Below are 25,451 nucleotides of genomic sequence, written 5' to 3'. Positions count from 1 at the left end.
GAGGTGCCGAGGGTAGCACCAGAGTCCGAGTAGGAGTAGTCTGTACCCTCATGGAACAACAGGCCAACAGGGGAACATTGTGACCTCTGTTACATCATCCTGTGGGTGGTGGCATACACCTTTTCAGTCCCAGTACTCCAGAGGCAGAGACGGGCAGAGCTCTGTGAGTTGGCCCGGTCTACATAGTGAGTTCTAGGCCTGCCAATCCTATGTAATAAGATACTCTCTCAAAAGAAAGAGGGCAGAGGGAGGCGATGTGGTTATGTTGAGAAGTAAAAGAGCTTCTCAGGCTTGAAGGGGTGGAAATTGGTTTGATGGAAAGTTAGAAGGCATAGATCTAAGTGCAGATGAAGGGTGGAGTGCACATTTCTTTTTCATTCTTTCTGACACACTTTTATTATCCTCCAGCAATCCCAGGAAGGCGTGTATTACTAAGTACAGTTTACATGGTCAGTTGATGTCTAGACAGACAGAGATACTGAACTAATCACTCACAGCAGCCCAGGTACCCTCGTGTGAGCATTCTCATCACAGTATCAGGGGCACATGAGTTTAGAAGGCTGCCTCTTCTGCAAAGCAGGTATTTTACAAGATGAGTGTGGAAAGATTTAAACAACAAGGTGACTGCTTCATCATGTCTGTGTCCTATAAATTGACTTGTATTTCTAGAACTTGGCTTAAGGTTTATGAAAGTAGGGGCTGGAGTGATGACTCAGCAGTTAAGGGCAACCATTGCTCCTTCCCTGGACCCAGGTTCAATTCCCAGCACCCACATGGCAGCTCACAACTGTCTGCAGCTCCAGTTCCAGGGGTTCTGTAAATTAAAAGAAAAAAAGAAAAGAATTTGGAAAGTAAAGCTGTGTAAAGGGGCCGATGATATTGTTTTAGTCACTGGTAGATTAATCTAGCTATATTCCTAGAGCTTATGCAAGTGACAGTAAGAGAATCCCAGAGTGGTTACAGTCTCATTCAGTTCATTCATTCATTTTAAATGAGAAACAAGCAAAAGTTTGGTACTGTGGAAATACTTTCAGCCATATAATCAGGGTGCTTAAATGGCTGCAAGATTTTCTCAAGTGCCTGCAGAATGTTACAAAGGCAGTGTCTATCACTTGGCAAAAGTAGGAAGTTTTCCTAGCTTTGGGGTACAAGGTTACTAAGGAGGGCTGATCTGGGTTTCTGGACCTAGCTTGACCAGTGATTAGAAGCGGGAAGAATTAATTGAACCCAGATGGTAGTAGCCAGCACCAGGGAGCCCAGTGACCTGGAGTATTGCTGAGATACCACATGTAGCCTTTGGAATTTTAAAAGGTTCCTGTTGAGAACACAGTAAGCTTTAAAAGAGTCTTGATTTAAAGACGGTGTGCAAGGTCTTTAGGTGATATTGTCATATCCTCTTAGCCGAGAGTTTCCTGGCACACATGTGCACACACACACACACACACACACACACACACAGGCAGGCAGGCAGACAAAAACAGACAGGCATTGGGAAAAGATTTGCCTGCAGCCTGGCTCTCTGGATCATCCTTTCCTCCTTGGTCTTCTAAGTTGTCAGTCTGCCTAACTGACGGACTGCTGTTCTTGGTGGCTGGCAGGTGCCTCCTTGTGGATGTGATGTCTGGACCCAGTTGTGCTGTTCTTTTGCCCACCTTTCCTTTTCTTCTGCCTTCCCATTCTGATGGTGGCTCCTCAGCTCCCTTCTTACTGTTTTTGTTGAGCCCTTTATTGTCTCTGTTCAGGATGACCACAATAGCTCTTCCTGCTCTGTTCCTCTCTTCTTCAGGGAACTACCATGCTGTCACCAATGATGTATTTCAAAATGGTTTTGACCAGCTTCTTCCAACAGGCACCCGTCATCACCTGTCTCCCGTGTCCCTTCATGTCCTCACCTGACTCTACTTTATCAATGTGTTGAGTATGGAAAAAGTGCAAGCTCTAGGATCTTAGGACATGAGACTCACTTCACAATGAGTAGTGAGCCCTTTGGGCTGGTTCCTACCTTCTGTATACCTCAGTTTTTTATTCTGAAGAGAATATAATGAAAATGTAAACAAAAACAAACAAACAAACAAAAAGTGACAGTCCACATGAGTGCTTTCAACAGTGCCAGGCAGACATGGGTGGTTAACAAATGGGAGGTGTTGTAAATAATATGTGGATTTTCTTACATCCCAGCCATGGTCTTCATTCTTCTGTGCAGTCTTGACATCCTTTGTCCAAGATGGTTCAGCTTCAAGTGCGCCTCCTTTTCTGCAGCTTCTCCTTGAGGTTTCCTTTCCATCTCATGCTTCCTAAGAGATGTTAGACTTGTTCCCACACAGCTCCTGATGTGAATTGCAGCTGGACAACTTAGTGCATCACTAGCCTATCCAGTGTTGGTGTCTATGTCTGTCTCCCCACTAGACTTAAAGTGTTTATTGCTACTTGTTTCCCCATAGTGTTAGGCATATTTATTGATAAAGTTTTATTTTGAAGACTATGCTGTCATGTGAGAAGCTTTAGGATGACCAATAAAATTAGTGTTTAATTTGTACTTGAGTATTTGTGTTTGCTTTTGTGTGTATGTGTGGGTATGCATTTACAGTGTTAAGCTTCTTAGAAACTGGGCTCCTTAGGTTGTTTTTCTGGTTGGGGTGATATAGTTGTAAAGGCTTACTCTTTCCTTTCCTATCCCCTTATGACCTGTAGTGTAGGTTTTAAAAAGGACCAGAGGTCATCAGGAAGTGGTCTGTAACTACATGGGAATTGTTTCATCTTTGAACCTAGGTTACCTGATAAATCATTTATTTTAATGAACACAAAAGGAAATTAAATTAAAACTTGATAAGTTTTATTTCCATATACAATAATCAATTAGCGTTCAGTCTCTCTTATGGTATCTTTAGAACCTTATCTTTATTGTCCTGGCCTAGTCTGTAGTCTGTTAGCTGGTCTTAGCTTTCTCTTTTGCTCTTTCATACTGCTTCTTCTCTTTTTTTAAAGATGTGTTTGTTTGTTTGTTTGTTTTTTGTTTTTTGTTTGTTTGTGTTTGTGTATATGCGCTTATGTGAGTGTGTGAACATATGTTGGGTGGAGATGCACACAGTTGTGCACATGCAGAGGCAGGGAGAGGGAGGGCATCAGGTGTCCTATTACTTTTCATCCATATCTTTGTGGCAGGCTCTGTGCCTGAACTTGGGACTCATACCTTCTCGGCTATGTTACAAACCAGGGATACTTCTTTGCCCCTCTAGGAGCTGGGCTTATAGGCGTTTGCAGTGAGGGACGCCTGGCTTGATGTGGATGCTGGGATCTGAACTCCATCCAGCACTCATGGCTGCAGGCAGAACAGTGTTCTGAAGTGCTGAGCTATCTCTCCAGCCCGTTTTGTAAATATTCTAAATAAATTAGAAGTCAGATCACAAAACGTATTTATACAAAGCTGTCTAAGGGCTTCTTGACTAACATTTCAAGGCTAAGGCATTACAAGCTTATGTTATAAGGCCAACGGCCTGTTAGAGCCTTGTTTCTCAGGTAAGCTTCAGATCTCTTCTGCTTCTCCTTACTCTTCTGTCTTGTGGTTCACTTGCTAGCTCAGGCACACGCAGAGTCTCAGCCCTTCCTCCAGCTCCGCTCCACTGTGTTCTTGACCAAATGAGCCTCAGGGCTAAAATCTAGTCGTCTAAATTTCCCCCATTATGAGAAACATTTTTGTTTTGCTCATGCTTTTTTTATCTCCAGAGCTTGAGGTAGTTCTGGCACAGAGTACACTTGATGTTAAGTGGGTGTCCTTTTTTATCTGTAGTCCTGGGATCATAGCCAGGGCCTTGTGTATGTTATATGTTATATGTAAATGTAGCAGTGAGCTTTTTGTCACTGAAAAATTATTTAATTTTTTTCTGATGCTCTTCTCGCTAATAACCTTGTTGAACAATTTACTGGATTCACTTTTTCAAAGAGTTAGGCAGTCTTTTTATACCATTTGTTTTGTGTTGTATATAGGGACTTTTTTATATTATAGGCTGAATTTTAAATTTACTATGTAGACGAGGATAGCCCTGAGTTTATAATTCTCCTGCCTCTACCTCTGAAATGCTGGGACTGTATATGTCTATCACCAAATCTGGTTATGTGTCCTGGGGATCAAACTCAGGGTTTTATGCTCCCTCCCCATTCATCCTCTATCTATCTATCTATCTATCTATCTATCTATCTATCTATCTATCTATCTATCTATCTTTCTATCTATCACCATATGTCCTTTTGTGTATATAGTACTTCCAGGTCAGTGTTTCTATGGGATTCCTGAGTGTGTAAGTGAGTGGTCTCAGGATCTCTGTCTGTTTCTTGTGCCTTTCCTTAGGCTCTTTTCCTTTGTTTTGTTCTATTCTTATGTATTAGTTTTTGGTTTTTCTTTATCTTATCTTTGTTTATATTATATCTTGTTATTACTCCTTAGAAGCATGTTGCTTTCTAATGAGAAACAAAAGGAAATGGATCCAGATGAGAGGGGAGGTGAGAAGGAACCAGGAGAAGTAGAGGGAAGGGAAGCAATAATTAAGATATTATGTGAGAAGCCAGGCAGTGGTGGCACACCAGGACAGCCAGGGCTACACAGAGAAACCCTGTCTTGAAAAAAACAAAACCAAACAAAACAAAGCAGACAAACAAACAAAAAGATATTATGTGAGGAAAAAAATCTTGTTTGTTTGATTGTTTTGAGACAGGGTTTCTCTGTGTAGCTCTGGCAGTCCCAGAACTCACTCTGTAGACCAGTCTAGCCTTGAACTCAAAATCAACCTGCCTCTGTCCACTGAGTGCTGGGATTAAAGGGATGTACCACCATCCCTGGCTTTTTCTTCCCTTTTTAAAATATTTATTTGTTTGTTTGTTTGTTTGTTTTGTGCATATGAATACACTGTAGCTGTCTTCAGACACACTAGAAGAAGGCATCTGATCCAATTACAAATGGTTGTGAGCCACCATATGCTTGCTGGGATTTGAACTCAGGACCTCTGAAAGAGCAGTCAGTGCTTTTAACCACTGAGCCATCTCTTCAGCCGCCCCCAGCTTTTATTTTCAATAAGAGGGGGAAAAATCCAAAGGGGGGTTGGGGGGAGGGAAGGAAGGAAGAAAGGAAGGAAGGAAAAGAAACTGGGCTTGGGGCTTTACAGTGTTGGCTTAGCAGTTAGGAGCTTTTGTTGCTTTTATAGAGGATTGGGGCTTCCATATGGTAGCTCACAACCAAGTGTAACTCAAATACCAGGGTGTCTGATCTCTCTTCTGTGGACACCAGGCATGAATACAGTGCCCAAACATACATGTAGACATGTTTGTAAAATTGAGTAAGTAAACAGACAAACTGGGCTGAGCCTTGGGGCGAAGGAAGGAGGATGGGAAGTTCAGGATCATCCTCTCCTCAAGCAAGGGTGAGGCCAGCGAGGGACACAGGAGACCCTGCCTTGAAATAATAACAAAAACCAGAGCCGAGGCATGCATGTCACTAGTTCGTGTGCTGCTTCCTACGTGGACACTGGTGTGGAATCCCTTTAAGTCTGCTCGTTTGCCTTCTGTGTATGGTGTTGAAGTCCATTCAAACATTTTGTTCATTTAGTTATTGGATTGTTAATTTTCTTCCTCTTGAGTTTTGAGAGATCTCTTTATATTCCAGATGCAATTCCTTTTTCCAGATTATGTAATTTTTCAAGTGCTTTCTCCTATGTTATTGCTTATTTTTTTCTAAAGGTTCACAAGGAATTTATAAATATTTGTTATGGTTGAGAGAGATTCAGGTGACAAAGAAATATATGGAGTAAACAGTTCAAATTCTGGGGCTGGAGAGAGGCTCAGCAGTTAAGTCGGGGATGTTCTTGCAGAGGACCTGGGTTCCATTCCTCGTTCCCACGTGGCTCGCAGATGTCTGTGAGGATCTGATGTCCTCTTCTAGCCCCCATGTGCTTCAGGCACACACAAGACGCACACAGTAAGAGCAGGGACTCAGACACTTAAAAACAATCTTAAAAATGCAGCCAAAGGTCTGCTTTTCACTCACCTCCTCCCTTAAGCTTGCTCTGTGGAGACAGCTAATGTTGGTTATTTTTTGGCCCTTTCCAATTCCTGTTTATAGTCTGCTTTTTTATTAAATAGTTATGTTTTCTAAGTGACATTTTTTGTGTGTGTTTTTTAAATTAGCTGTGTCATTTCATATTCGAGTTTCATTTTAAATATTTTTTAGACTAATTAGATTTAGGTAGATAGAATCTTTGTTAGTCTGTCAAGTATAGTAAATTTTTTTTGTTTGTTTGTTTGTTTTGAGACAGGGTTTCTCTGTATAGACCTGACTGTCCTGGAACTCACTCTGTAGACCAGGCTGGCCTCGAACTCAGAAATCCACCTGCCTCTGCCTCCCAGAGTGCTGGGATTACAGGCATGCATCACCACCGCCCGGCTCATGTTATATTCTTAAAAGCTATAATTTTGGAAAGAGTTATAGAAGTGAAGGTTAAACAAGGTGTACAAAATGTAATTAGGTTATTTTATGTGGGCTAAAAATTAATTAGTTGAAATGATTTTAAAATATGTCAATTTCTTCAAAATAAGTAGCAATTTGCTTTGTGTAAAAAAAAAAAAAAAGCCTATTAGACAAAAAGAATGGTATTGATAACATTGACGTTCTGGCTCGTTCCCAGATTCTCAGCTCTTCCTATTTTTTCTGTGGTTGATATTTTTGGGCCATTTGAAATACCCAGTTCAGAATTGGCGCATGGTTTGTGTTTGTATTTTTTACTTTATTTTTGAGCTTTTTCAACCACAACTATAAGAACTTTTTTGTTGAGTAACTTTTGATTCAGACAAGCTGCTTTTTCTTTCTCTAGGTGTGAATTCTAGGACCCAGATCAAGGACTCTCTAGAGGACGGTGTTTCTACCTCAGCAGACCCAAGTAAGAGGGGCTGACGGACTAGTGGGAGGACAGGCCATGAGGACTGTGGGGCAGTGAGGGCAGGAGCAAGCTCTGTGGGAAAACAACAGTCCAGACAGCCACGTTCTATGTGATAGGAAGCAAGGGACTCTGAGTGTCTCAAATGACAAGTGAGAGAAGTGGGCTGAATGACCCACTCCAGAATGTGTGCTCCGGGGCACACAGGAAAGAGTAGGCTTTCCAAGAAGACCCTCGTGCTGGGTGGAAGCCAGCCTTAGCTCTTAGACCTGATACTGACCATGAAAAAAAAATCAGCAAGAAACAATGGGCTGTTACTACAGTCTTCAGATACACTTAGAGTTGAAAATATTTGGCTAGTTAATGTCTGTTTGGGTCACATCTGTCTGTTTAAACAGCTGACCAGTTTCAGACCACCTTTACTAGAATACAGGGGACCACTTACCACTGCACACACTGAATCTGTGTGGCTATGGGTGTGCAGCTCCGAGGCTTTCGTCTCTATCGATGATTGATGAACTTAATCCTTTTACAATTTTTCATGTCCCTATTACTCATTTTTTAAGTCAAAAAGTATTTATTTTACATAGTTATGTGATGGCCCTCATATGCCATAGCATATGTGCATAGAGGCCAGAGGTCAACCATGTGAGCTGGCTCTCCTTCTGCTGGGTGGACCCAAGGATCAAACACAGCTTATCAGCTTTGGTGGCAAGTGCCTCTACCCACCGAGCCATCATGCCAGTCCCGAAAGCTTATTCTTTTTTCTTTCTTTTTTTTTAGGTTTGTGGTTTTTTGTTTTTTTTGTTTTTTAAGATTTGTATTTGAGTTCACTGTAGCTGTTTTCAGGCACACCAGAAGAGGGCATCAGATCTCATTACAGATGGTTGTGAGCCACCATGTGGTTGCTGGGAACTGAACTCAGGACTTCTGGAAGAACAGTCAGTGCTCTTAACCGCTGAGCTATCTCTACAGCCCTCTTTCTTTGTTTTTTTTATTTTGTGTTTTATTGTTGTGTCTGTATGAGTGTTTTGTCTGCATGTACGTCTGTGTACCACATGCATGCCTGGTGCTTGAGGAGGTGGTTAGCCTCCACGTGGTTGCTGAGAATCAAACCCTGGTCCTTTGCAAAAACAAGGGTTCTTCTTAACCACCGAGCCAACTCTCTCCCCTGCCCCCTTTGTTTGTTTGTTTAAATTTTATTAAGCTTAGTGTGGTAACACAGGGCTTTAATCCCAGCACTTGGGAAACCTGGAGTAAGTAGGGGTTCCAGGCCAGCTAGGGCTATACAGTGAGACACTGTCTCGAAACAAAAAATGCAGAAAATGTGAAGTTATTTTTAATTATATCATCAAACATATGATTATATTTGGGTTTTAGTATTTATTTATTTATTTATTTGGTGCTTTTGTTTGTTTGTTTTTTGTTTTTGTTTTTTTTTTGAGACAGGGTTTCTCTGTATAGCCCTGGCTGTCCTGGAACTCACTCTGTAGACCAGGCTGACCTCGAACTCAGTAATCCACCTGCCTCTGCCTTTTAGAGTGCTGGGATTACAGGTGTGCACCACCACCGCCCGGCAGTAATTACTTTTATTAGTGACCATGTGGATAGTTTCCAGGTTTGTTGTTTTGATTTTTTTTAAGCTAGGGTTTCTTGATATAGTCCAGCCTGGTTCTGAACTTGGAGTAACCATCTTGTCTTTGCTTTCCCAGTGCTGGGACCACAGGCATATGCTATCATGCCCAGCAGAAATCACTTCTACAAGAGTCAGAAAGGCAGTGAGGGGTTTTATCCAGGAAGTAGGGATAAGCCCAGTTTCTTGTTTGTCATGTGGGGAAGTTGGGGATGTATTTTGAATTCTGAGGTCTTAATGACTCTGTGATCCCTGCATAGAGACGGAGTTAGGCCCGTGTCAGTCCTCTCTGCCCCAGGGAGGCCCCCTGTGCTGTAAGCTTGTTACTGCTCAGTGCACGTGCATTTACAGTGTGCAGTGTGCAACTGTCCCACCTAGTACTCAGAGGTATGGAGGGGCTGTTGTTGCTCTTGTTTCCTTCTATAGATTTTAAAGAAGTCTTCCCTTAAAGGATCTTAAAGATTGAGTCAGTTCTACTTAGAGAGATAGCTACCTGTCTATTTTCATCATTCAAATGAAACACTTGAGGGGAAACACTTATGTGTTAAAGTGGTTTAAAGCCTGGTGTGTAGGGCACATTGTACCCCAGCCTTCTGCAAGTTCCAGAAGGATTACAAGTTCAAGGCTAACCTGGGATGCCTCTGGGAGAGGAAGAAGGAGGGGAGAGAGATTATTGTGGTGCTGGCTCTGGTATCCCATGGTGGTGGACGGCATCTTGATTAAAGAGTCAGAGAGATCACATGCGGTAAATGTAAGCTAGAGTGCAGGGCAGGGCAAGGACTGTCAGAGCTGCCTCTAGGTTTCACTGATAGAGCATCCATATTTCTCATATTTCCACAAGTGCAGGAGTCTAGTGGAGCAAACCACATAGTTCGTCCTCTGGGCTTTAACTCAGTGGTCTTGCGCTCAAGCCGTACTGGCCGTATATGCGTTGTTTCTGGTCTTCACAGTGGAGTACATGGCTGGCGTCTTGTGAGTGGAGTCCAGTGCTGCTCCTCAGCATCTCTCACTGTCCATCACAGCCTTCTGTAACTGACTGGTCTGGTCGGAATGTCAGGAGTTAGTTACCAGTGTTGAAACCTGCTTATCTAGGGAGCAGATGCCAAACTCACATCTCAAATCCCAGCCTTGTAACTGTCCCACACATCCTCCTCTGGCTTTCCCTGCTATCCTTCTGAATCTATTACTATGGTTCTGAAAGTGTTCCTGTTTCTGCTGCTATATGCTATTTTGCTCCCAATTAGGCTGAGCTTTCTTCCTTTCCTACCCAGACACTCTGCAGCACTCGAAAAGAGAAGCTCTACCCTGAGCCTCTCTCCTGCCCTCAGAATGTTAATTTGCTTTGATATATAACCCTGCCTGCCCTGCAGTAACCTCACTGGCATTTCAGCTATAGCTCATGATCAGCAGAAAATGAAAAATAGCGGCTGTGAATCCCATTGCATGATGGGATTGGATAAGCATGTGTTGCGTTATCTAACAAACTCTGTTTCTCTCTCTTTCTCCCTCCCCTATCCCCTTCCCTCTGCTCCCTGTCTGCCCTGGCAATTTCGATCACCTTTACCATGAACTTCACCCACACCCTCTCCCTTCCTTCCATATCCAAACCTGCCGTGGTGACTCCATGTACCTTTTCCCGTTGTGCGAGGCAGTTCTGACACTGTCTGCTCCCCCTGTAGTGCCAGGCTTCTGTTGCACAGTTGGAGTGGATTGGAAGTCTCTTACTACTCCTGCATGCCTCCCCCTCACCACTGACTACTTCCCGGACCGTCAGGGCCTGCAGAATGACTACACAGAGGGCTGCTATGATCTCCTCCCAGAAGCAGACATGGACAGGTCAGTGCCTGAAACAAAAGCAATCCGCTTTGTTTGAGAGGGTTATGGGTATATTTGAACACATGCAGAGAAAGAAGAACACTGGACTTTATGCCTTCCATGTCCTCCTTTAGTATTTGGGAAATGTGATGATGCAAGAACTGTTAGCTTCTCTTAAGTTCTGTTGACACTAACAGTTTGTCTGCCTGGATCATGTATTTGCTAAAGCAGTTGTTTTGGGCACACTTCATCTGATTCTATTTTCTAAGGTTATTCTTATTTTCTGTCTTCTTTCTCTACCTTGTTGAACTGATATTCCTCCTAAAGCTGGTGTACAGGTGAGGGGATTTTATGAGCTGCTGTGGAGTGATGACAAGAGGTGAAACAAGAGCAGAGATGCAGCGCTGTCTGTGTCACTGCCCAGAGCAAGCACACCCACAGGCGCTCGTTTCTTTTCCAGGAGGGATGAAGAGGGTGTTCAAATGACAGCCCAGCAAGTGTTTGAAGAGTTCATTTGCCAGCGTCTCATGCAGGGCTACCAAATCATAGTGCAGCCAAAGGCCCAGAAACCCAACACCACAGTCCCACCCCCACTGAGCAGTAGCCCACTCTATAGCAGAGGTAAGTGATTCTCCTTAAAATTATATTCCCTCTTTTCTACTAAATCCTGAGCGCACGTTTTCTTTCATTCAGTTATTGTCTTAGTTCTTGTGATAAAACACTAGACCCAAAGCAAGTTGGAAGGAAACAGTTTATTTGGCTTAAACACATCACTGAAGGATGTCAGGACAGGAATTTACACAGGGCAGGAGGGACTTGAAGACGAGCTGATGCAGAGGCCATGGAGAAGTACTGCTTCCTGGCTTGCTCTCAATGGTTTGCTCAGCCTGCTTTCTTATAGAACCCAGGACCACCAGCCCAGGGATGGCACACCCACACTGGGCTGGGCCTCCCCCACCCAGTAAGAAACTGCTTGACAGGCTTGCCTGCAGCCAGACCTTATGGAGACATTTTCTCACTGAGGTTCCTTCTGTCTGATGATAGTTTGTGTCAAGTTGACATAAAAACCAACTGGCACTTCAGCCTCTACTACAAAGTAATACCCTATTTCAAAACCAAAGACCCTACTGTAGGAGCCAGAGAAATGGCTCAGTGGTTAAGGGCACTGGCTGCTTTGCAGAGGGCCCTGGTCTCTGGTTCCTAGCTCTGACATGGTGGCTTTCTCCCAGTGGTACACATACGGTTAATCCCACTGAAGGAGAGTAAAACCGGTACTCAAATTCTTTGTTCAAATTAAGTAAACTTTATTTTCTGTCAGACTGTGCTCTCTCCCTAAAGCATGATTTTGGAAAAATAGCATCAAACACGGGAGGATGTGGGGTTTATATAGCCAAAGCCAAAAACAACAGCAACAAAAACACTTTAAGAATAGGGAGGGTTTCAAGACTTGAGGGATTTCCAGAGGAATTTTGGTTACATAGGAACTTGGCTAAACATTTCAAAACTATTTGGAAGAATATCTTCTCGGGGTATTCAAGGTGTAATCCAAACTCCATAGGGTAGAGAGAATGTCAAATCACAGAAACTGGTTAAAGCACTGTCAGCTTGGGTTTTGAAACAAACAGAAATGAATTTGTTCTGACCTTGCAACAGAATGGCTTCCATCCTTAAGATGGAATCAGGCTGATCCATCAATACTTTTGGGTAAACACAGATACAAATAAAATTAAAATAAATATTTTCTAAAAAAAAAAAAAAAACAAAAAAACAAAACCCTTCTTCTTTTGAGACACGGTTTCTCTGTGGTTCCCTGGAACTCTAGACCAGGATGTTTTCAAATTTACAGGGTTCTGCCTGTTTTTTGCCTCCCAAATGCCATGATTAATGGTGCCCACCTCTAAAGGTGGTCAACCTCATTCTTCTTAATCTCCCTCTCCTTCCCTCTCTTCCTCTCCATCTCCCTTTCTCTCTCCCTCCATCCCTTCCTCTTTCTGTTTTCTGAGACAGGTTTTTACTGTCCAGCCTGTTATAGACTCTTGTTGGACTATAACTCACTTTATAAATCAGGCAGGCTCACCTCTAACCCAAAGATCTATTTGTCTCTCCCTTTGAAGTGCTGGCATTTAAGGTATGCACCCTTATGCCTTACAATTCTCTTTTTAAAAAAGGAGGATATGACTAATTTTAGGCATGATATAGTTTGGTTTAGACAACTAGGAGTAGCAAAGGCCAAGTTAATATTTAGTTATCAAGTATATAGTGAATGCTCTAGACCTGGAAGTGGGTATTTAATTGTTTCTAGTGTTACACAAGAGGTTCTCAGATGGTGCCTAAATCTAAGTTTACTGTTTATTTGTTTTTTAATGTATATGTGGAGTGACACAGTCCACAGTAGCCAGGGAGGGGCATTAAATCCCCCAGAGCTGGAGTTACAGAAGCAGTGGTGGGAGGCCAGCATGGGCTCTGGGACCAGCCCAGTTCCTTTGGAATAGTGATAAGTGCTCTTGACTGCTGAGCATCTTACCCACTCCATACACTTTTTTATGCGTCTTTGTCTTTTTTCTTTTCCTGGACCTCAATCATAGTAGACAAAGTTCTCTACTCATTTACATTTGTTCTTTTCCCCTGAGTCTGTGTTCTTCTTTCTTTCTAATTACTGAAGCTTAGTGACCTGATTCAAGCATGAGTCACCCATTAGTGGCTAGCAAGTGACCCTAACTGAGGAAGAGCCAAGTTGTGGAGAACTTGTCTCAAATAAGTATAACAGAGGGACTGAAGTGTGGATGCTGGAAAGCAGTACTCACTTCCTGAAGCAGTCAGAGAGCTGTCTTGATTCCTGGTTTCTTCGTTGTTGCTTATGTAGCCTCCACTTCCCTATTTGTAAAACTTCAGATCGTTGTTGGTTCTAGTAATACTCCTCTGGCTGGAAAATTAAAGAAGTATGGATCTGGCATGTGGTGTCAGTTGGCAGCTAGTCTAGGCCTCGTAAATGAAGCTATGCATCTTTGATATTTTCTTTCTTTTTTTTTAAAAATATCTAGCTGGGCGGTGGTGGTGCACACCTGTAATCCCAGGACTTTGGGAGGCAGAGGCAGGCGGATCTCTGAGTTCGAGGACAGCCTGGTCTACAGAGTGAGTTCCAGGACAGCCAGGGCTACACAGAGAAACCCTATCTCAAAAAACCAAATCCAAAAAAACAAAAACAAAACAAAAAATTTATCTAGCCTTTTTTTAAAAAAAAAAAGAAGATTTATATATAAGTACACTGTAGCTGTCTTCAGCCACCAGAAGAGGGCATCAAATCTCATTACAGAGGGTTGTGAGCCACCATGTAGTTGCTGGGATTTGAACTCAGAACCTCCAGAAGAGCAGCTGGTGCTCTTACCCACTGAGCCATCTCTCCAGCCCAATATTTTCTTAGAAAGCGCCTTTGACATTTGTTACATGCTGCCTTCTCTTTGTATTGTACACTCTCCTGGTTTTGTTTTGTTTTATTTTATTTGTTTGTTTGTTTAAGGCAGGGTCTTTTATAGTCTAGGCTAGCCTTGAACTCTTGATTTTCCTGCTTCACCTCCCAGTTGCTAGGGTTACAATGTATATTGTCACACTTGGATTTTTCTCTTTGAACCTTTTGGGGTGCCAAGATCATTTTGGAAGGTTGCTATGGTCACCACTGTACCACCAGTGCACTTTAACAGAGATCGTTTTGGAGTCATCATTTTGACTTCCACAGTGCCTGGAATATAACAAATAGTAAACAAATATTTGTGGTTATTCATTCACTTATTCATTCAACAATGTTTTTTTTTTTTGACACTGCTAGTCAGGGAAATTTATAGCTCAATAGAGAGAAATGAATCTGCTGTGATAAAGACTGGGAGGGAAAAGTTAGTTCAAGACTTATGAGACTGCTTTAATTTGGAGCTTGATATGGTTTGGAGGATCGGTGCAAAATGGTGTTTGAACTCAAACCTGAAATAAGTAGAAGTCATTAGGAGAGATACGGGAAGTTGAAGGGAGGAGCATGCAGGCAGAAGGATCAGCTTATGCGTGTGCAAGAAAGCCTTGGAGCAGGAGATATTGTGATAATTTTTGCACACCAAAAAAAAAACTAGTGTTAGAGCGCTCTGGAGTTGTGGCTAGAGATGTTAGTTCTCACGGGGCTGTGGGAAGAGTTTAACTTTAACCCAAGCAACAGTAATAAATTGACTTTTAGATGTCACTGGCCACATCTAGCCTGCCTATCCTCTGCTCTTGGATGGATAGTGCTGTCCCTTGTGAGTGTATTCTAGTGTCCAGTCTGGTCCTGACATTTATGACCCTCATTCTTTATGGCTAGTTGTCAGAGGAAAACTCTTATTTCCCAGGTAATAAAAAGTACTGCTATCCTGTTACTAGTGTTACTTGGAAAGTTGCTTTCCTAGCCAAGTTGTGTGTCTCCCTAGTTTCAGGTTCAATGATCGATCACAAAGGTAAGGTAGGACTTGTCACAGCAGAATCTTGGGGTTTAATGTGGGGGAGGACACATTAACTGAACTACAAATACATGTTAGGGTTACTGGGGTGCTCCTAGTTGTGTCAGGGCACTGAACTGGATGCCCGTCACCCTTCTCCCCTGATACTCTTCCTGACAGCCAGCAGGCTGTGTATAGCAGAAGTAAAGGAGCATCTCTGGGGTACTCTGCAGCTGCAGAAAGCAGGGCTTGCAGAGATTTAAAACAATCACAGTCAGAATCCTCTCAGACTCTACTGTCTTTTATTCTCCTGAGGACTTCCAAGGGACCTGCCACCATAGGGCCATTTCTCTGAGCTGATCAGGAGAGAGCAGCACACTTTCTCTGCAGGTCACGAGGAGCTTCCCCAGACTTTGCTGCTGTTCTTTTGTTTGTTTGCTTGTTTGTTTGTTATGACTGTCCTGGAATTCACTCTGTAGACCAGGCTGACCTCAGACTCAGAAATCTGCCTGCCTCTGCCCCCTGAGTGTTGGGATTACAGGCAGTTGCCAGCCCTGCCTGGCTACCTTGGTTGTTCTTTATAGCACAGTTTTATTCTTTTGAACACTTGTCATATGTTTCTGATTCCTCATCATTCCCCACTCTGCTGTGTTTAATTCAGTTAAACTATGCTTTTGAACACCTACTCTGGGCAAGGCCTTTTAGTTTATTCAGGGCAGAGGATAGGGGTTAACGGGGTAGTGGCGGCAGAGAGAGGGAGAGAGTAGAGAAGTGGAGGCTAGTCATGACCACGTGGAGAGGTGGGGAGGGGAGGAGAGTCCAAGAGGGGCAGAGAGGAGAGAGGTGAAGAGACAAGAGGCAAGAGAGGTAAGAGCGGCCAAGGCCTTTTAATAGGAGCTAATATAAAGATAAACTATATTTAGATCAGGCCTCTTGGAACTTTGTTTTAAATTTTAATTTAATTTGTTCTTGAGGCAAGGATGCACTGTGTTACCCAGTTTTGCCTCAAACATCAAGATTCAAGCAATCTGCCTGTTGGTGTTCTCGATTGCTGGAGCTATAGATATGCACTACATTGCCTGAGAGTAACACATACTAGAGCTACAGATAAGGAGCTACAGATAAAATATTCACTAGGCTAGTGGTGTCTGATAGCTTTCCCCAGGAAGTTACCTTTGATGGCTATATAAGGTTATCTATAAGATGGGCTGGAGAGCTGGCTCTCAGTCAGTAAGAGCACTTCACTGCTGTGCTTGATGACCTGAGTGAGTTTGAACCCCAGAACCCACAGATTGGACAAATTGTCTTCTGACTTCTACACATGCATGCTATAGTTTGCATATGTCCTTGTACTCATGCACGTATACACAAAAAAAGTAAATAAATGTGAATATATTTTTTTAATCCATAAGATTTCAGTTAAAAAGCAGGAAGAAAATGCAGAAGCAGTGTCCAAGCAGCTGTGTAAGGGCAAAAATTGCATAAGTAAGTAAGTGCTCCTTTCAGACTGAAGCTGGGAGAACCCAGGGAGGAGTTGGAGCACAGGTCAGGAGGTGAGGACCGAGGTGTGCTTGGGTGGAGTGGAGTTTCATTTTAATCCTACACGTTTCCCCTATTCATGTTTTCTCCAGAGGGCTGTGCATCAGGGGTGGAGTGTGGCATCCAAGTGCTTTTAGCACCTTTTTCTCTGATTTGCTATTAGTTGGTTTAATAACAGAAATATCTGACCATTTCTGCAATTTTATTTTTTATTTTAACCAAAGAGGATGCTTCTGTGAGTTGCCTCTCTAAACATTTGTTTCTTCTTTTCCTCTTTATCTGTATCTTTGTGGATAAAAGCAGTCATTCTCTCTACTAGGCCTTGTGTCCCGAAACCGCCCTGAGGAGGAGGGCCAGTATTGGCTGAGTATGGGCAGAACTTTTCATAAGGTGACACTCAAGGACAAGATGATCACTGTAACTCGATACCTTCCCAAGTGAGTCCTTGCATGTTTACTATCCTTGGTGACCATCTTGAATTTTGTCTATACCTAAATTATGTGTACAAAACAATATGTGCATAAGAAATAGAAAGAGTCCCTTAGAATTTTGGCTTTGCCTTAAAATTAAGTTTATAGCTTACTGCTTCCAAAAGGCAACCAATTCAGTTTATAAAGCTTAGCATAATTCACATCAAGCATATTAAAAATCAAAGGATGAATATAAGAAAAGAATGGTAAGTTTAAAAAGATCTGAGAAATGTTTATTAGTCTGCTAGGATGAGCTGATTTCTGTATTTAGGGATTGAGCCCAGGTAGTATCAAGTATAGTGAGACAGAAAAGGGTGGTAGTGGTAGTGGCAGTGGTGGTCATGGTGACAGTGGATGTATGTTCAGATGACTTTTAAGTATACAGGCATACTTTTGTTTTTCAGGTACCCTTATGAATCCGCCCAAATCCATTACACCTACAGCCTCTGCCCTTCTCACTCTGACTCAGAGTTTGTCTCCTGTTGGGTGGAATTCTGCCATGAGCGGCTAGAGGAATACAAGTGGAATTACTTAGATCAGTATATTTGTTCTGCTGGCTCTGAAGATTTCAGGTGAGACAGTGGCTTTAACTTCCCGTTCCTGCTGCTTTGGATATGTGCATCTTTTAATACATTTGTCCTTTTGTCTGATGTCTGTTTTGTTTTCCCTAAAATTGGAAGAACAGAGCAGACCTGCCTGTGTTAAACTGTGTGGCTAATGGTGATGGTTATGTAACAGTGTGAATCTACTCAGCCATTGACATATACACTTCAAATGGGTTAAAATGATATATTTTATCGTGTATATTTTATTGCAATTGGAAGGAGAAACTCAGTCACAATGTGCCCTTTGGTTCAAGTATAAGCATAGAGTATGGACTCAGTGGAGGAACTTAGGCCCATAGAGATTGTAGGATGTGCCTGGGGCTACCTCGCTACAGCTATGATTCAGCATGGTTTTTTGTTTTTGTTTTTGTTTTTTGATTTTCTGAGACAGGGTTTCTCTGTATAGCCCTGGCGGTCCTGGAACTCACTCTGTAGACCAGACTGGCCTCGAACTCAGAAATCCGCCTGCTTCTGCCTCCCAAGTGCTGGGATTAAAGGTGTGTGCCACCACTGCCCGGCTTCAGCATTGTTTTATGTAAATTAATAGTCTTCATGTATATGTTCACATGTGTGCTTGTATACAGATCTATACATTTTTAGCAAACATAAGGGTTCATATTGCCACATGCTTTTAGCATTTTATTCTCTTGCTGTCTAGTAGCCTTATGGTTGTGGTTGTCTCATGTATAATGTTTCAACTTTTCTGTCTGCTTTGCAATTGATGGTGGACAGCTGCTTCGCTGGGGGTGGCTGCACAGAGGCATTGTTGTGACTCTGGGGTTAAAGCAGAAGCCACCTTGTGGTCTTCCTTGTGATTTTGTGTCTAGTGTCTTGAGCAAAGCCACTTGGGGCAGCAAAGAGGACTGTCTGGCACCAGCTTCAGAGAGCTCTCTGGCAGGACTTGTGTTACCTGCTTTTTCTCACCACCACTCTGTTACCCTTGACTATAGCTTAATCGAGTCACTGAAGTTCTGGAGAACCCGATTTCTACTACTGCCAGCCTGTGTCACTGCCACCAAGCGCATCACAGAAGGGGAGGTGCACTGTGACATCTATGGGGACAAACCCCGTGCAGATGAAGATGAGTGGCAGCTTCTAGATGGCTTTATTCGCTTTGTAGAGGGCTTAAATCGCATCCGCAGGCGCCACCGCTCAGACCGCATGATTCGGGTAAGGCTTCTTAGAACTCCTGGGGGCTACAACTTGCCTGGAGTGCAGGCTCTGCCTCCTGTTTTCTCATCAGCTGGACGACTTATCCCATGACTACCCAACATGTGTCTGAACCCGATTTCTACTACTGCCAGCCTGTGTCACTGCCACAGTGACACAGGAAAAAACAAAAAAAGTTTATGCTGCCCTTTGCGGTTTCTTCCATGTTGGGAAGTTCCTACCTGTTGTAGGATGAAAGAGGAGATTGGTGCCAACGGTGACTGGACATTGCTTTATGACTGGCTGCCCCTTGTAGCTGAGGACAGAGCACCTATTGTGTAATCCCCAAGTGGGACCCAGGAGCAGGCACAGCAGTACTGAATCGCAGAGTAAAAGCTCTTGAGAGCTTAACAGCAGCAGGCCTTCCTTTTAGAAAGTGTCCATCACATTCATTTCAGTCAAACACTGCCACTCAGTGGAGAAACTGAGGCTTTTGAAGGCTGCAGAATAGATTTGAGGCCACCCAGGCAACAATAGGCAGATGTATGATTCAGCATTGGTTTGCTTAAATGAATATATAGTACAGTTGACATGTGTGTTTGTGTGTGTGTGTGTGTGTGTGTGTGTGTGTGTGTGTACACAAACTACAGGGATTCATGTTACCAAACACCACCGTCAAAATGAATGGTTCCTCAGAGGTAGACCACCTGCCTGACGTTTGACAAAACTGAGTTTGATTCCAGAACTCAAAGGAAAAACAAAAAAGGTTTATGCTGCCCTTTGCGGTTCTATCTTTCCTGTCTCAATTTCCTAGCAACTGCTAACCTTTCCAGATGTTTTTAAAATGCTATCATATAATATAAAACCATTTGAGGCTTGCTTCTTTTACAAAGCATTATGCTTTGGGATTCATTCAAGTTTGTACATTAGTAGTTCGTTACCTTTAATCTTGTGATAGTGGTCCTTCATCAACCTTATTTTTAGCCTCAGGTTCCTTTTCCCACATCAGCTGCCATCTATACACAAGATCACATGTGCATGGAAACACTCAGAATGTGTAAAAAGAGCTAACTTTACTTTGAATTCCAGCTCCAGTGGGATTTGAACTTACCTGGTTAAACCAACTTCTCCGAGCCATAGTTTCTTTTATAGTCCACTAACCACAGAGAACCTATGTTCCTCTGCTGCATTAATTAGGTTCCCTGAGTCCAGAGATGCATCAGTGTGAACTGAGATACAGGGAAATCTCAGAGCCCACCTGGGCTAACAGACTCTCCTCCTCCATGCTTTAGAAGGGGACTGCCATGAAAGGCTTGCAGATGACCGGGCCCATCTCCGCACACTCTCTCGAGTCAACAGGCCCCCCAGTCGGGAAGAAAGGAACCTCAGCTCTGTCTGCCCTGCTGGAGATGGAGGCCAGTCAGAAGTAAGTGCAACCCCGCAGGCTTTAAGGCATCTCAGTGCCTCAGTCATCTGACCGAGCTGAAACATAATTTCCATATGTAATTAAGAAGATACTGCAGGGCTGGAGAGCTGTCTCAGCAGTTGAGAGGAGTGGCTACCTACTTTTAGTTCTCAGCACCATGGTGGCACCCAGCTGTTTGTAACTGCAGTTCCAAGGTTTCCACCGCCTTCTGTGGCCTCTGTGGACATTGCACACACATGGTATACAGACTTACTTGTAAGCAAACAGACATTCACATGAAATAAAACTAATTTTTTTTTTTAAGAAAGACATTTACATGACCAGAAAGTGAAGCTAATACCTGGTGAGTGTCAAATAACAAAATAGGCCTGCAGTTAAAAACTTGAAGTCTGAGCTGGGCAGTGGTGGCGCACACCTGTAATCCCAGCACTCTGGGAGGCAGAGGCAGGTGGATTTCTGAGTTCGAGGCCAGCCTGGTCTACAGAGTGAGTTCCAGGACAGCCAGGAACACAGAGAAACCCTGTCTCGAAAAATCAAAAAAACCCCAAAAATTTGAAGTCTGGGTTTTTATTCATACTACAAACACTTTTAATCTGGACCATAAAACATTTTCTTTAGCTTTTTTCCTTCTTAAAGTTTGTATGGGAAAAAAAATTTGTATGGATATCACGTATGCATCTCTGTGCGTTGCCGGTAACCATGCACATGTTACAGAGACCAGAGGAGGATGCCGTGGGTCCTTTTCCGTCATTCTCTACCTTGTTTCCTTGAGACAAGGTCTCTCAGCTTGGCCTATTGGCTGGGCCAGCAGAATCTGTCTCCCTCCTCCACAGGCCTGAGAGTACAGGCAGGCCTGACTACAGCTGGCGTTAGATAGGTGCTGGGGATAGAAACTCAAGTCTTCATGCCTGGTTGGCAAGCACTCTTTTTTGTTTTAATCAATGGTTTGCCTGCATATGTCTGTGTACCACATGGCTACCTGAGGCCTTCAGAGCCAGAAGGCGGACTTAAGGATGATTGTAATTTAACCAGGGTCATCTGTAAGTGTAACATATGCTCTTAACTACTAAGCCATCTCCCCAGCCCTACCTATGGTTAATTTTGTTATTGTTTTGACTTTTGTTTTTGTTTTAAGATGAGTCTGGCAATGTAGCTAGCCTAGGTTAGCTTAATTTTTTTTTTTTTTGTTATAGTTTTCTGTTGTCTCAATCTCATAGTAAGCCTTCCTTGGCTTCCTGGGTGCTGGGATTAGTAGGCATATGCCACCCTGTTGGTCTTAATTAGGAATGGGGTCTAGCTGTATTGTCCATGATGTCCTCAAACTCCTGGATCAAACTCAAGTGACCTTCCTGCCTCAGCCTCCTGAGTCTCTGGGACTGCAGGTATATGCCAGAGACATTGTATCTCCCTGGAGATGGAATGACGGGTGAACTGCCTCACGTGGGTGCTTGGAACTGAACTGGGGTCCTCTCTAAGAACAGTATGCACTTATAACCACTGAGCAGTGTCTCCAGCCTGTGCTCGGCTTTACAGAGCAGAGATTTGATCTACATTTATTCAACCGTAAAGGCCCAATAGTTTAGAAAAGATATCCACTTCTGGTTCTCCCAGGCATTTTATTCTTTTTTTTTTATTTATGTTATTTATTATTATAAATAAGTACACTGTAGCTGTCTTGAGGCACACCAGAAGAGGGCATCAGATCTCATTACAGGTGGTTGTGAGCCACCATGTGGCTGCTGGGAATTGAACTCAGGACCTCTGGAAGAGCAGTCAGTGCTCTTAACTGCTGAGCCATCTCTCCAGCCCCCATCTTATTCTTCTTAAAGACAAGATCCTATGTACCTTATGCTAGCCTCAGACTCACCATGTAGCCAGGGATGACTTTGAACTCCTGACCTTTGTGCTTCTACCCCCCACATGCTCAGGCTACATACACAGCGCTCTCCCTGAAGTGACTCATCTTGCTCCTTCAATCGTGCACTGGATTATGTGGCCCCTTCATAAATAGCAAATACTGCCAGTTGGCAGTACGTCAGCTGAATGACACCGGGCTTTGTGAGGAGGACATGAAGTGCACAGCAGGAGCTAGAGATAAGATGGCCGTGCATAAGCAAAGAGTTTCTGGGGGAAGGTAGAACTCAGCAGAAAGAGGAAGCATTGCGTGCATCCTTCTCACCCTCCCCAGGGCAGATTCGGCTCCCTGTCCGTTTGCCTGCTTCCTGGACCTACATCAGTCAGGTTACCTGACAGTTTTCTCCTGAGGACAGCGGTTCAGTACTTCACTCCGCTAGTTTCATAGTAGATGTGTAGTTTTATGGAGTTATAGAAGGTGGGATGCTGAGGGGCCCTTGTACAGATGTTATGCAGGTGGGTGAGGGAGACCCTGTCTACCCTCTTGTATGGTTCCATGTTGTATCTAGTAAGAACATTCGCACAGTGACTTCAGAAAGTAAAGTTGATTGGGCAAGAGAGCATGAGGTGTGTGTAGAAATTCACTTGGAGACAGTGTGGAGTGCCGGATGCCAGGCTGTCCTTACATGTTTTCATAGGGGCAGGATTCACTTAGCACACATTTGGTTTTGTTATAGTGAAAAGTTTCAAACAGATGAAAAAAAGTGAGCTGGCTAATATAATATAGTAAGTCCCTCTTTATCTGTTTCAGTGAGCATCTGCTGTTGGCCACTCTTGTTTTATTCATAATAGTCCATGGGTGTTCATCTTCCTTTATATTTTATTTCTCAAATCCCAGTTATCACACTCTTATCTGTAATATTTCAAAATATATCTCTGAAAAATTTGTCTTTTAAAAAAAAAAAAAAACTAAATGAGGATAGCAAGATGGTCCAGGGGTAAGAGTATTTGCCACGAAGACTTATAACTTGAGTCTCATTCCTGGAATCCACGTTGTGGGATTGAGAATTGACCCATGAAAGTTGTCCTCTGACTTCAACACTTATACTGAGGCATGTGTGCTCCCCAGTAAAAAAATGTAACTTAAAAAAGCCAACACCCTAATCATAATATCCTAATGTATAAAGATGTAACTTAAAAAAAACAACACCCTAATCATAATATCCTAATGTATCATAAAGTTATTATTCCTTAATAGTATGAAATATGTTTTCAGTGTCTTTGGCAAAAATGTGTCTCTTAGTTAAGGATATTATTGCTGTGATTAAAACATCACCACCATCAAAAGCATCCTGGGGAGAAAATTTTTTTTGCTTGTGCTTCCACGTCACTGTTGATCATTAAAGAAGTCAGGACAGGAGCTGCCGCAGAGGCGGGGGGGGGGGGGGGGGGGGGGGGTGCCACTTCCTGACTTGCTTCTCATGGCTTGCTCAACCTGATTTCTTATAGAACCCAGGACCACCAGCCTAGGGATGGCACCACTCATAGTGGGCTGGGCCCTTCCCAAAAATCATTGATTAAGAACATGTACTTACCTACAGCCTAAGCCATACAGAGGCAGTCTCTCAGTTGAGGGTCCTTCTCAGATGACTCTAGCCTGTGTTGGCATAAAACTATCCTATCCAGCATGTTTCCGGGGATGGGTCCCCCACCTAGAATGGCATGGTGCCTGGGTGCCAGGAGATAGGGTTTGGGTGGAAGGAAAGGATTACAAACAAGGTGCAGACAAACCACAGAGTGCCTGCAGGCCTGCGGATGGGAAGAAGAGGTGGCCAGATGAATCCTCCTGAGAGTGCTGGCTCTCGTTGGGAAGACCAGGAAAGGCCTCAGGTTTCTGCCAGGAGGTTCTCCCTGACTGCAGAAAAGAACGAGGAGCATACGTTTCTGGGAGTGGTGTGAAAATGGAGGTAAAAAATATCTTATTTTAATTTGACAGTGAGTCACTGGTTAGTATGCGCCAGTGCGCCTCTTTCTGCTCAGACTGGGAAAAGCCAGCCATCTTGTGCTTGTAGCATTCCCTGGGGTGGGTGACGGAGGCTTTCAGTGACCCTGTGACAAGAGCCAGGTCATACTGAGGCATTTTGCTCCTAGTTGATATGCTAGGCTTTTGGGAGGCTGAAGGTAGATTAAAGGAACCAGACCTTTATATAGTATTTACTTACACTGAGCTTTTTGTCTCCCCTGCCCCCTTTGTTTGTTTGTTTGTTTTTCAAGACAGGGTTTCTCTGTATAGCCTTGGCTGTCCTGGAACTCACTCTGTAGACCAGGCTGGCCTTGAACTCAGAAATCCTCCTGCCTCTGCCTCCCAAGTTCAGGGATTACAGGCGTGCACCACCACCACCCGGCTTGTTTGCTTTTCTTTCTCTTCTACTATAAAAAGCAGATTTGGTTATATTTGTTGGGAAAACCAGCGTTACAGCAGTGTGAGAAAGGGCTTTCTTTTTATAGTCTGCTGTCTTCCTGTAACTATTTCCTCCAGTTCCCAGCCAGTCTTTATCCAATAAGCACATTCCTTTGATCAGGCTTTTGTGGAGTCAGCTCTATGCTGACTAACAGCAGTGGGTTAGCCTGGGCAGCAGATAGTGGCCTGAAACCTTGTCTGCTTTTATGGGATGAGGATAACCCAATGCAGACAAACAGACAGATGTCCTCAATCTATGAAGGATGACTCCATGCTAAAAGCAGTCCAACAGTGTGATAGTGCCCCAACCACCTATATGTATGTTTACCTACTTGTGTCCTGTGTTTGGTGTAAGCTGGTTTCCTCCTGCCAATCACACGCAGTGTAGGCTTTGTGCAGGACTGACCGCTTGTCCCCCTTCCTCAGAATACATGTGCCCTGTGCTTGCTTCCCCGTCTCTGCATAGTCACTGTGGCAGGCAGGTGCTGAGCTACCGGACAGGAGCACCGAGAAGGCAGTTCCACAGATGTGGATGGTCATGTGCACCCATTGGTTATTGCTGTCGCAGCCATCAAGACATGCCGGAGAGAGTCGCTGTGTGTTTACGCATGTAACTCAGAAGGAAACTGAATATAGAATATATTGCAGTGTGATAGAGAAATGCAGTTTATTGGTGGACAAAGACGAAAAGCAAGTGTTTCTTCTACTTCTCCTATAAAGTATACCTTAGAATAACCAAGTAGTTGCAGATTTATTTTTCTTTCTAAAATATTCTTGCTGACTAATATCAGAAAGAATGCTAGAATATCACTGAATATAGTCACTAAAGAATCAAAGGAACTGAGAACTCATCAGTACACAACACACAGAGGAAGAATCCTTGCCCCCCCAGTTGAACCTACATCTAACTAAACTTTTAGGTCTAATAGCTCTCAGGAAGTACAGGGAAGAAAGCATGGAGTAATAAAGGGGTAGACTCAGCAGTCTGGATTGTATACGTCTCGGGTAAGCTGCAGACTGAGAGGGGTTGAGACCATAAAGGAGATGTCAGAGATTATGTAACTGCAAACACAGGCCTGCATAGAATCTCGTTTTGGACACACTAACATTTTTGAGATAGTTGAG

At 43.4% G+C, this 25,451-nt stretch overlaps 1 protein-coding gene across 14 annotated transcripts in view; it reads left to right on the top strand.

Annotated features, from left to right (window-relative positions):
• The window catches only part of Depdc5 (DEP domain containing 5, GATOR1 subcomplex subunit), a 123,511-nt gene that overhangs the window by 59,582 nt on the left and 38,478 nt on the right, over positions 1-25,451 (top strand). For 11 of the 14 annotated variants that reach the window (XM_052198164.1, XM_052198163.1, XM_052198162.1 and 8 more), the window contains 7 exons: positions 6,858-6,923; positions 10,206-10,389; positions 10,829-10,989; positions 16,681-16,798; positions 17,236-17,403; positions 18,387-18,606; positions 19,878-20,011. In XM_052198164.1, the coding sequence (XP_052054124.1) occupies positions 6,858-6,923; positions 10,206-10,389; positions 10,829-10,989; positions 16,681-16,798; positions 17,236-17,403; positions 18,387-18,606; positions 19,878-20,011 (1,051 nt within the window). The remainder of the gene's footprint in view (positions 1-6,857; positions 6,924-10,205; positions 10,390-10,828; positions 10,990-16,680; positions 16,799-17,235; positions 17,404-18,386; positions 18,607-19,877; positions 20,012-25,451) is intronic. The other 3 variants (XM_052198167.1, XM_052198170.1, XM_052198172.1) reach the window with 1 other exon arrangement.

The sequence above is a fragment of the Apodemus sylvaticus genome, chromosome 11 (assembly GCF_947179515.1).
Source record: "Apodemus sylvaticus chromosome 11, mApoSyl1.1, whole genome shotgun sequence".
Lineage (NCBI taxonomy): Eukaryota > Metazoa > Chordata > Mammalia > Rodentia > Muridae > Apodemus > Apodemus sylvaticus.
This window is presented reverse-complemented; position numbering and strand designations above follow the sequence as displayed.